Consider the following 13,370-nt stretch of genomic DNA (forward strand, 5'->3'; position numbering starts at 1 on the left):
AGCTAACAAAATAAGGTTTTAAGAATTTTTTTTCATCAAAACTATAGGTTTATTCCCCTTTATTTTCTGTTTTTGTTTTTTATGATAAGCATTATTTATTCTTGAGATATATTTTTTATATATGTATTATTTATGGAAGAATGGGATGCGAAACGGAAAAAAGTAAATGGAGATATTCTAAAATAATTGCTGTCAAATAAGGTCAGTGTAGTACTTGAATAAATATCTAAATGTGGTTTCTTAAAATAAGAAAAGTTGTGGGGTCCACGATCTAGAGAACACCCATCCTTAGAGATAATCAAAAAGAGATCATGGATGGACAAATTCAACTTGGGTCTTAAATGCCAAAAAAAAAAAAAAAAAATCAAATACAATGAGAAAAAAGTTTTTTTTTTTTTTTTTAACTTCGTATATATTTAAAAAATATATATTATTATGTTAATTTTGTTTATAAAATTAAAAAATTCCCTTAAAAATATATCAGATAATTTCTCACTAAATAATAATAAAAAATGGTTTTTTTTTTTTTTAATTTGACTTGAATAGATCATGCCGCTTAAAACGTCAACCACCTAACAATGCCATAATTTTGGTATAATTAAAATATTTTTCTCGTTGGCTCATTCCGTTACTATTAAAATATGATATTTAATATATTTTAATTTTAATTTACGTAATTATATTTTATATTTTTAGATTACGATTTTTTTATAAAAAATAATAGTTAATACGAGTAAGTAACTTGAAATGAAATTTTAAATGATTTTAATTAATAAAATAATATGTAAAATGGGATTTTAATTTGACTAGAAAAGATCATGCTGCTTTAAAAAGATCAAGCCACCAAGCATGCCATAATCTCAAATAGTAAAATGCATAATATAAATAATGCGTCTGAAAATGATGTTAAGTGTGTGATTGCATCACAATCACCTAATAAGCTTAGAAGAAGAGGATCATCTTTCGGATTCATTCAATTTGGATGATCTTTAAAGATCCCTCATTCAGATTTTTGAATCATTCCTAAAATTTCACAAGTCTTTCATGAGATTTCTTGGGAAAGAAGATTTAATTCTCCTTCCCCCAAAGAAAGTTTCCAAAAGTCACCCATTTTTTTTAATGTTTGTAAATTTGTTTTGTTGCCATATTGTTTTTTTTTTCCTTAAAAAATTTCATATTTATAAATCACTTATTAATAAAAAATTGTGAGGGTTCAAATATATCATACTAAAAGTCTCTTATCCAATTAAATTAACAAAAATATAATCAAATAATTATTTAATCATATAAAATATAATAATTTAATGTGATTTGATTTGATCGATTTACGTCAACAGATAAAAAATAAAATTAATTAATTATAAAAATTATAAATATATATCAAATCAATCTTATTCAATAATCAATACACTCTCAATTTTTTTTAATTTTATAAAATATTATCAATCAAAATAAATATAAAACTATATATATTTATGCACTTATATCTATATGAACATTCTCAATAATTATATGATTAAATTCGTTGAATAAGCTTATACGTTATATACGTTCATGAAATGATTCATGTTTCAATGACAGATAATAAAAGAGAAAAACAATTTAAATGCATTTCAGCCACGCAGCCATGGAATTTCGCATCTTTGAATGAAATATATATACATATTGACAAATTACTTGAATTTTTTTATTTTTATATTGGAAAACATTTTTTAATTGGTGTTGCTTAAAGAAAAACTAATCAAGACGATAATAACTTATTGTAAACTGTATTATACCTTTTTTTTGGTAGAGAAAAAGTTTGCAATCCAAAGTTTTCTCCTCTCTTAAAACATGAAATCTTTAACTTAACATGATTTGCAGCAATTGATGCATTTTGCTGTTGAATTTGAACTTTTTTTTTCTTTTTTTTTAATCAACAATATTATGAAGGTCTCATAGTCAAATACATGAATTAGATAGAATTGTCAAATTGCCCAAGTCCAAACATTTGCTTTATGAAATAGAACAATTGGGAATTAAACCTCTTTCAGCTTCATCTTAACACTCCAACATCCCTGGACTAGTAATTGCATCTTCCAAGGAAACAATTACCAACTTTAACCCAGGAAAAAAAAATCTGCTCAATAATTAATAGGATGCTTTGAAAACTTTGACTAAACTGAATTTGAAAACAAAATGTTGTTCTTTAAAATTTTTTTCATAACATAGATTTTAAGTTTGAAACAAGATTTGAGCAAAACAATACCATAGTCTTGCAGCCATTAATTTGACCCAAAAATAATGGCAAACCAAACCTCAATTATTGCCATCACTGTAAACATCAAAACTCTTTATATGATATTCCAACTTCTCTATTTTTATTCAACGAAATTGGAAAGCAAGTCAAGCAACCATAAAAACAACAAACAATAGCTGAAAGAAAAGGAAAAAAAAAAGGATTTAAATAGGGATAGTTGAACATTTCTCATGATAACTATCAGCAAAAGCCCCTCTTTTTCTTTGGGCCCTTTTGGCACATTGATTAAACAATTAAATTTCCATCAAAACTTTATCACCAAAAACCCATTAATTAAAAAATATGAAAGAAGAAAATTTGATTAGTAGAAGATTTTTTTTTTATCTCGAATTTGACTAGGGATGGCCTCTACTAGGGAAGTCAAAGGCACCAGGTTTGAAGCCACGGACACGGCACACCACTCATGACTAAAAGAAAAAGAAGATTTAGATTGCTCGTCGATGCGACGTTGTTTTCCCACAGTGTTTTTGGTGTTTGACTCGAAGAAAGGAAGGATGAAAAGCCACGGCTTTTGGTTTTGGCCCACTGTTGGGGCTCATCCCCAAAGGGGCCCCGTCGGAGTTTGGGACCCACTTACATTATTGCAATATTTACGTGGGACCTGCGCCTTTTTTTAAGCTTTGAGAAACTTCGTGGCTGGCCTAGACACATCCCCAATAGCGGTAGTAACATCAAAACAGTAGCATACACATCTAAGTCTTTGTAGCTTTGGGATGTTCAAGCCAACGAGAATGCGCCATGTCATTACGTGTGGAGTTTGACTTTGACTGGACGGATTGTAGGCCTAGCTTTGACCTTGTCTTTTGTTCGAGGTCTGCCCAGATTAAGGTCACCATTGAGAAATAATTTGAAAGTTTCCTCGTTGTTAGTTTGGCTTTCTATTTGTTTAGAAAAGTGACTGAATATTTGCCAAGAAGATATCTTTAACTTTCTTTGTTCTCTCATCTTTTATGGAGGGTACATTGCATGAAATCATGCATTTCAAGACTAATTTCTAAGAAAAAAAAAAAACCTTTCTTGAAGTTCATTATCATCAATATGTTCAATCTACGAGCGGTTTACAATTATGGATCATTTTCTACAACTTTGACTTATTTCATGTTGATTTGTATCTAACCAATTGCCGACTTTACAAACTTTATAATCTTGTCTTTGGTTCTTTTTTTGTAGACAAATTAATGGAATTTTATATATTTTATTGCTTTGTTACAAACATATTTCATTTGTGTAGCTGAAACACTAATATATATATATATATATATATGATAACGTTTTTTTTTTTAGTATTTGATTAATTATATTGTCTTCAATCTTCTTTTCTTTTTCCTAATTTCAAGTGCCAAAAAAGTTGCTGATAGATTTATAAACTAATGGTAAAGATGGGAGAGAAAGATGTAATTGACAACAACGATGCTTGCTTAATTTTAGTAATAGATTGTTGATTGATAACAAAATGAAAATGGGTTTTTCTTTTTTAATAAAAGAAAAAGGAAAGGAAGAAAGAAACAGATTTTAGTTGGGGGGGGGGGGGGGTGGGTTGCAGCAAGTTGCAAAGAAGGTGGGCATGATTTTCATAGCCACGAGAGGCGAGAGCCAACCAAGTTGTTCCGATCTTTTGTCCTTTTGCAATCTTTCCTTGTCACAATTACGTGAACTTCACAGCTTATTTTGCTTTAAAATTCCATGAATCTAATAATATCGCTGGCCTTTGATAGAGCAAGTATGGGTTTTTTTTTTTTTAATTTCATTTTTTTAATAACATTAAACGTAATAATTAAACATTTTTTATTAAGTTTCCAAGCTTGAATTGTTTCATGATCATTTTATCTGAAATTTTGGGGTTCTTTTTTTTTTTTTTGAATTGAGGAAGTGTCTAATAAGTTGTGATTACATTTTAATTCTTTTTTTAAACAAAGAAATTAGGAAAATAATGATGTTTTGTAGTACATTTTTGTCGAACCCACAAATTGTGAAACCAGTAAAAGCCGACATACTTAGAGAATATTGCTTCAAGTGAACAATATTCTTGTGAATAGGGGTATTTTAAGTTTAATTCTCGTGACTTTATGAATGTAATATTTTTTTCGTATCGATTTGATTATGTTAAAATTTTTTTTTGAAATTATTTTCTACAATAATCGAATAATGATTGATAAAGAAAATGAATTTCTTTAACATATCAATTCCACTAACCAGTGCAGGTAATTTCACTCCCTTTTCATAATTGTTTTTTATAAAAAAATTTGAAATAAATAAATTGTTCAATTCTTTAAATTAAAATAAGATGTATCATACTTGTAAACGTAAAATAAATGATTATAAATCATACATTTGATATAATTTCAACAAACAACTATTAACAAGACTCAAACTTAAAATTTTTTTATTAAAAAATATGAGTCTTAATCAATTGAGTTAATAACTTATTTATCTTTTTCATAAAAGTTGCTAAATGATAAAAGGATCCATTTACAATTTGTATTTCAAGTATTTGGATCTTTGTCTTCACCAAGGACTGAGAGCTAATTATGGAAATGGGTATGTCATAAAAGCTTACCCAATAAAAAAAATTTCCAAGAAAATAAAATTAGACATGAAAGCTCATTGTGAGTGGGAAGGAAAATAAGAAGAACCTAACGCATTAAAAAGAAAAAGAGCATTTTTGAAGAAAGTTGTGGTCTGGTCTTCCAACATGTGTGAAAGAAACCAGCCCTTTAACTAGTTTTAATTTTATCATGACAAAGCATAAGCATTATTTACAAACAATGGAATGATGATGATGAATAGCTCTATGCTTTGTTCCTATCTCCCCCTTTCGGTATAGCTCTTCTTTGTAAGCTACGGTTACCCGTCCTTTTGTTGTTAACTTTAGTTTGGTTTGCCGAAATTCTCACAGGAATCTGATAATGACAGCAGAAGTGAATCCAATTATGGAAACCATCCATTTATATTGGATAGTGCTTGTGCATTATTAGATTTTGAAGGCTTGGTGCCTTTCCATCGTTCCTTTGAAAAGCTAGTAGTTGTTTATTAATAGATGGTAAATATTAAAGATACCACTTAAAAAGCACAGGTTCACCCATTTGAGCGGTAGATTCTTGCAAGGCAGAGGTTCATTCCTCAAAACTTGCAATTTTCCCTTCTCTAATTCCCTTCAGGCTTTGATCATTTTTGTAAACAAAAAAAAAAAAAATTTAAAGATAGCAACCAATCAAAATCTAACTAAATTGCAAAGAATCTAAATTGAAAGGTCAATAAATATTGGTAATTTGGTGTGCCCCATATCATTGTTTTGTTGATTTAAAGACTATCCACTGCTACCCAATTATTTGGGATAGCTGTGCCTTTCATTTCTTGATTCTGGACCGTGTCATCAACCTCGAAGTGTGAATGAGAAAGGAAAAGGAAAGTGCAAAATTATTGCCAAAAGGGAATATCACATTCCCGAGCTGTTCAAGAAAATAACAGAAAGATGTACTTCTTGTATATTCTGGGCCAATTTCAAGATCCATCATGATCCATTTACTATTAGGATCCAAAAATTGTAGCTCAGCTAGGGAGGCCTGCTTTTTCTTAAGAATTATTTGGGGGTGTTGGCGGAATCTCTCTGATCCTGTCAAAACAATTTCCTGCTAACATATTTGGGTTACATAATGTTACATTCATATATAGAACATGGAAACAGAAGTAATGAAATGTCATTTTGGAAGCTATATATATGCTTTGATTTTGTAGTTTTTTGTTTTTCATGTCCCAATTTCTTTTTCCTACAATAATTACAAGGAAAGAGAACTGAAAGGATGTAAAGATATTAGGCATGCATGGATATGTACAAATTTCACTGACTAGAACGCAAAGAAAAACTTGTAAACAATCAGGCAGGCAATGGAATGTGGCAGTTCTTGGCTAAAGTTCCTGAGGATCGCTCTGTTGATAGTTTAGTGGAGTTGAATTCCAAGTCCAAAGCACAACCAGGCTCCAATTCTACACGACAACAACCCCATTTTCTTCCTTTGTATCTTTAGCTCTTCCTTCATTTCTTGTAGAACTTCATCATTAATGGAGAGCACTTTGTTGCAACCTTCCACACTGAATTCAACTTCCATCACTGCTTGGTACTTTGTCTTCAAGACTAATGGCTCTGCCAATGAACCACACGAAACAAGATTGGAGCCTTTGTAAAACACTAAGAAATCCAAAGGCTCAACGGAAATCTCCACATCGTTCCTTTTGTTGATGAAAATAAACGTGGCGGTCCAATTGGCAACCAATTGATTTTCCATCACCCTGAAATCAGTTATGGAAAATGAACCCAAATGTAGAACAAGATGTCGATTTCTTTGACCATACTTTTCATCTATGTCTATCAGGAACAGAACAAATGAAGAGAATGCTACAACGATCAATATGAATGTCAGGAAAACATAAAAGTCAAAGGACTGAAACTTTTCCTTCCATTGCCAACGCATGCCTGAATCATATGCATCAACAGCTTTAGAAAATCGAAATGTAGGCCTTTGATTCCAAGCCATGACGCTTGGGGACTACTGGTTTTTATGGGATGAAATAGTTGGAGAAAGAGTGAAAAGGGTTGTAGTGGTTAATATTGTATCGTTTTCATTGGGAATATATGCAAGACAAATGTGACAGATTGTTCAAATGCGCCTTACCAACTCATTATAAATTCCTAACTGTGATATCGGATGCCAATGGTTTCCGAATTCCAGGTAGGCTAATAAATAACTTAAAGTTGGTGGGTGAAAAGTGTCTCTAAAATGGTAACCGTAGATGTAACTAATTCATGAATTTTGACAACTATAAGGAAAGGAAAAGGCCTTCGGCTCCATCAATTACTTTTTTGATCAGTACTTTTGATAAATGCGTTTGATAACAATGAGTTTATTAGAAATTATTTTGCCCAAGAAAGTAATGAAGGCAACAAAACTTGGAAAAAAAAATGAAGACAACTATCTGCCTCTGTTTTTTTCCATTTCCACCCTTATTTCACCTGCAAATAATTGGCATGTAGGGACGCATAAGACTCCATTGTCAGGTTTGGTTAAAGAAGTTTCTTTTATTGCTCAAAGACCCTCGAGTTCAATTATGGGCTCGTTTCCCAAAAACTTTGCGGTACTCTTCTAATGGCCCAACCACGAAGAGAGTCAGCTGGATCTCTAGCCCATTTATAACCTGCTAATTTGTTTTACATGACTTTTAACAACAAAACCTTTAGGGGTTATATATACATTATAAGTTTATTTGAATAAAACCACTTAAAATAAAGAACAATTAAGGTAAAAATATTAATCAATAAAACTAGTTCTTTAGTTGTTATCCTGTGATGAAAGTGTGGAGGAATAATGGGGGTCCAACATTATTCCAATTTTGAAGGTGTTGGGTCAAAATTTAAGGACCCAAAGGGTTAGTCGTTGGACCCAAATGTTTAAGCAGCTTGATAACCCAAAAGGTGGTCTGCCGGCAAGAGGTGCTGCTGGTGGTAGTTGAACTATCGTGAAAGGTAGGTGAGAAAAATAATTTAAAAATTTAAAATTTAATTTAAAATTATAGTATTTAATTTGGATTGAATTAATTTTTATATTTGATTTTGATCAAATTTAAATATTAAATAAATATATTAAAATTAGATAAGATTTCTAATGGAAAGTGAAACATAAAAAAAAATCAAACTAAATTGAATTATATATTTTTAAAATTTTTATAAAATAAAAATAAAAATCTTATATCAAAATCTATTTAAATGTTTTAAAAGTTTATATTAAAATAATATATAAAAATTAAAAATTAATAAATTGAATCAAATCGAATTAATAAAATTTAATTTTAATAAAAAATTAATTAAAATTAAATAAAATATTTGATTCAAATTTAAAAAAATTTTAAAATTTTTTAATATTACATAAATTTTTAAAAAATCAAATCAAATTCTATTGAAATCAAATTATTATCACCGTAACTCTAACGTGTATCATGGTGACACTAGGGGAGCTGACTTGATGGCTTAGTGGTTCAGGCCATGTGTTTTATAGCTAGCTGCATGTTGGTGAGCTATCAAATTAATTACTTTTGATTATTAATAAGATAAAGCTATCTCTAAATTGAGTTTTGGTACATACGTAGCATAAAATGTTCAATAAAATATTTGATAAGAATATATTTTGTTTTATTTGTTTTACTTGCATCATAGGCAATCATTCCTCAAATGGAATTTCGTTAGCGATGGATTTTTAAACGTATCGGAGTCAATTTTTACTAATTTAAAAATATTTAATTATTATTTTAAAAAAGTTTTTTTTCTTTTTTTTTTTTACAATTAACCATTTTTACCAAATAAAAAAAATGCATCAATTGCAATTTTTTTTATTAAATATTGTCCTACTTGGTCTTTGTAATCTCCAATCACTTCTTGATATAAGTTTGGGTCTCTTCTTCAAGCACTGATATAAAGTAGAGAAATAATTTCCTCTCTATGGCCTATGGAAGCCATAAGTGGAAGGAAGGAAAGGACCTCTATATATTTGTCGACGGGATTAAAACCCTATAATTGCAAATAAATAAATAATTGAAACAATTGGCCAATGAGAAGCCAAGTATATATCCTTGCTTTGTTTTGAATTTGCAGAACACTGTTCAAAGAGTTGTGGCAGAATATTTGGAAGCCTATAAGATAGATTGGGGTCGGGATTGTTAAGCTTGAAACCTAAGTGGTATGTGCTTTTCTCTCTCTTATTTACTCCTTCCACAACAAAAATCGATGGATCTTTGATTTTCTCTATACGTTTTAAAAAACTACTTTTATTTAAATTTACTCTTTTGGTCGATCATCTTATAATTCTCATATTATTAACCAACCAAATTATTACTATTTGATTATAATATTTGTAAGGATAAGTAAGTTGAATCGTTTAACAACCCTTTCTCCCACCAATTATTTAAAGTATTAACACATTTATGAGTATAATTTTTCCCTGAAATTAATGTCTTAAAATAGTTATGAATTATTTGAAATCTCATATGCAGCTTTGTAAATATCTCATTTGGTTGACTGTAAGAGGCCTAATAAAGCACATGATTCAATTTGAGACCTACTACTACTGCTACTATTACTCAGATGCAACAAGTAAAAGTAAGTATTAGTCAATTTTAATCTAAGAAACTGGTAAAAAAATCAAATTTTAATTAAACTAGGGTTAATACTTTTAGGTTTAGCGATATTTTCAATTAAGCAGTTGATTTAGGTGAATCATGAATGAAATAGATAAAAAACCAAAAATTATATAATTTTTAATAAATAGATCGATTCTTTTTATAAATAGGTCAAATTTTTAAAAAAATATATCAATTCATTTTATAAAATTTATCTTTGTGTATTTAAAATTGAAAAATTAAAAATTTTAAAAAATTGATTGACTTATTTTTCCTCTTTTAATTATCGGTTCAGTTTTTTTAATTAATTTATAATCAAATTAATCAACCGATAAAAATTGAATTAATGGCAATTAACCAATGGTTAACCCCTAGATAGGAGTTCTAACTTGACGTACAATTCCTTAATTATATAAAATAAGCTTAAAAAACACGTGGTACGCCACAAACCCACAAGCTTTTAGATAGAAAAACAACTAAACAGCATAAACTTCCAAAAAAATTAGAAAAAAAGGTGTATTCGAATTATTTATTAAATTAATGTTTTAATATCATAAAAAGTAGCGCTGAATTTTCAAAACAGGCAGTCCCGATCTGAAAGTCTTATCAAAGCTAAAAATCATACAAAGCACTGTAAATCACATCTCAATTGTCAAAAGAAAAAAGAGAAAATACTGTAGCAATTTGTATTTTTGCATCGCGTCTTTCATTAGAGGAAGAGAAAATTTTATGTATTTAATGCGTAAAAGTAACTTATTTTATGTCTCGTGCAAACCGTCAAAGCTCAACAATCACCATCCCTAATTGCGTATGTAAAGAGTTAGAGCTAAGATGATTCCATAAGTGGTGAGTTGAGACTTGAGAATGCGACTAATATTATCCATTAAACAGAGAAATTAACCAGTCAAATCATATATCAAATAAAAGATTAACGTGGAACCCAAATCGTTAAAAAAAGATCTCATTAATATAGTTTAAAAAAAGAAAAAATTAAAAGATCTGACAAATAGACAAACGAAACGCCTCCCAGAATCGCCAATGTCAACAGACTACAGAGCAAGCTGTTTCACAACCCATTCAGAGAGGAACCCATCATGCATGACTTAGACCTATTACATGTCTAGTTCACATCTTCATGATTTATCTCGCTTCACTTGCTTGAAAAATCGGTGCATATTTAATGTATAAGATAAGATTGTCTTGTATTTTAGACAAATTATTATTAGGATTAGATTAGAAAAAAAAATTTATTCATATTTTTTATATAAAATTATTATTAAAATTAAAATTTTAACATTTTTATCGAAATTATTTTGACCGTATCATTTTAATATGGTCAAACACAAAACAACAAATTTATGGGTAAAACATAGAAACCACCAAGAAAAACAGGGATCTGCAAAGGAATTGATTTGCTCTAGTCAACAGATGATTTGTTACTCAACGCAATTGAGTGGGTCGACGGACTTAGGTGGCCAACCATGACCAGTCCTACTCCAGATGTGAAACGTGTCTCTCAGCTCTCATTTATGCCTAAACAAGGAAGCAAGATTCCTATGTGTGAACAAATCTCTACGAACACTAAATGCTATTCTCGTAAATAACAACTAAATCACGGGGTTGTCTTCAAAAGACAACATTCAGTCCACCAACGCTTACTAATCAACGCCGAACAACAAAACAAAAGCTATAAAGTAGAAAGTTAGAAACTAACTATGGTTAAAATCCTCAATGTTATGGAAGTAAACCATGGTTAATTCATCCGCCCTAATCAAAACCTATCCCCTTTAAAAGCCTCACCCTCATGAGCAACCCAAAGAAAGAAAATGCGAGAAAAGTAGGAGGGAACCAAACAGAAACCGCAGGAAATTGCAAAAGCTTTCTCAAGAAAAGTGGCAATAGAAAAAAAAGGTGATACCTTGTCCTAAAAAATGGCGTTTTACGTCGATGAAGAAGAGGTTTGGAAATGTCCAAAGCATCCTTCGAAACGCCGCCGTAGTGGAATCTGTCCGGTTTGCCTCAGAGAAAAGCTTGCTTCTCTTTGCCCCGACTGCGCCCACGCGCGTCCTTGCGCATGTAGCGCAACCTCTTCTTCTTCATCCTCATCTTCCTCCTTCTATCGCTTCTCAACTGCCACAGCCGGGGATATCTCAGGTGTCGGCGCTTTCGGTCGCGTTCCTAATCTTATCGAAAGCGAACCTTCGTTCCGACGATCCAGATCCCTCGCGATTCCTTTTCTCCGATCGAAACCCGAGAGTTTAACCGAAAGAAATGATTTTGCGGGTAATAAGAGCAAGACGCCGTCTTTTTGGTCGATGTTTAGAGCTAGTAATAAGAGCAAGCGATACGAGAGTGAAGATCGTCAAATAAAGGGAGAGAATGATAGAATACCGGCGGAGGAAGAACGAAGGAGGATGATGAGGAAGTCAAGGTCGGTGGCGGTAACGTCACATTCCGGTATCGGAGAATTAAAATCGTCACCGTCTACCAAATGGAAGGGCTGGTATTTCCCGAGTCCGATGAAGGTTTTCAGGCAAACTAGGGTTTCCAAACTTGTTTTCCAAGAACGCTCTCCTTTGTATAGAGGCTGATTTCTTTTTCCTTTTTTTTTTTTTTAATTTCTATTTTTCTTTCTAATTTGTATAGCAAATAAGCAAACGTCAAAAATTAACAACAGAAATGAACGAAAGAGTATGACTTATATATTTAAAATTTTTGGAATTTGAGGTTCTGCAGCTGAGCTTTTATGTGAGAATGACTAATGCTAGAATGTTTGGTCAGACGAAGGAATTTGCATTTTTTTTTTGTTTAATTTTGTGTTTAATATAAGATTATTGCAATTGATTTAATTGTTAATGTGATTTTTCAGGTAAATTTCTGAAATTGTATCAATTAAATTTCCTTGATCATAATTTTTTTCCTTAAATTCTCAACACAATTTTTTGACTATTACAGAGTTGAGAATTTTTGCATTTGATTATTAAACTTTATATTATATATGATTTGGAATTTTTAAATTTTACCAAATGGAATTAAAGAGATAATATATAGAATATAGTTCATTTAAAAAACATTATTATTATATTTTACATGCACATTTACATATGGAAAAGTGAAAAAAAAGAAATGTAAATTAATTGGACCCACAAACTTGTGGTTCAAGTGAAAATCATGACAAAATTATCACAACTTGTACCGTCAGAGATTGAGAGGGGGGAAGAAAATAAAAATCTAGATTTGTACCGAAAAGTACTTAAAGAGAATGATAACAACTTTTGTAAGGATGAATGAATTTATGTATATAATATTTTTTTAATAAATATAAAAAAAATAGATTACGAGTAAATTGTTATTTTTTTTTAAAAATCAAGTAATTTGGTTAACAAATTTAATGTGTCCAACACTTTTCGAGCAATGTGCATTTATATATAAATATCGCTAATGAGTGTTGTAATGTATTTTCAAGCTCAGATAAATTAAAAAATATAATATTTTGAGGTTAGTTAAGTATGATACTATTTTATATTAAATTTAATAATTGATAATTAATTAAAAATTATATTATATTAAAAAAACATGTTTTTAATATAATAAATTTAACGACTATCTAGGATTGATAATGAGTCAGATCGAAAGAGTTTTTACTTGTCTCAAACTCAATCTGATTTTATAATAATAAATTTATATTTGTACCCAATCTGAAGTTTTGTATTTTTAATATCCGAATCCGATATTTGCATAAACCGTATCTGACCCAACTCGATCCGACCCGAATTTAATAAAATATTATTTTTTAAAATATAAATATATAATTATATATAAATAAAAATTAAAAAATAATTTTTAATATAGTATCAGGTAGGGTCGAGTTGGGTTGGGTTTGCGTAAAATCCGAACTCCATCCAAT

The 13,370-nt window shown here is 30.1% G+C and overlaps 1 protein-coding gene across 1 annotated transcript; it reads left to right on the plus strand.

Moving 5' to 3' along the window:
* The first annotated feature begins 11,266 nt into the window (after positions 1-11,266).
* LOC111289696 (uncharacterized) lies at positions 11,267-12,184 on the plus strand. Its single transcript, XM_022880944.2, has one exon. The coding sequence runs from the start codon at positions 11,395-11,397 to the stop codon at positions 12,052-12,054; it is 660 nt and encodes a 219-aa protein (XP_022736679.1). The 5' UTR covers positions 11,267-11,394; the 3' UTR covers positions 12,055-12,184.
* Positions 12,185-13,370: the final 1,186 nt, after the last annotated feature.

This window comes from Durio zibethinus, chromosome 11, assembly GCF_047325235.1.
Source record: "Durio zibethinus cultivar Kanyao isolate XHJ-2024 chromosome 11, ASM4732523v1, whole genome shotgun sequence".
NCBI classification, from domain to species: Eukaryota; Viridiplantae; Streptophyta; class Magnoliopsida; order Malvales; family Malvaceae; genus Durio; species Durio zibethinus.

Bases quoted from the DNA above. Each gene is read 5' to 3' on its own strand.
- LOC111289696 (XM_022880944.2), top strand. From the start codon at position 11,395: ATGGCGTTTTACGTCGATGAAGAAGAGGTTTGGAAATGTCCAAAGCAT.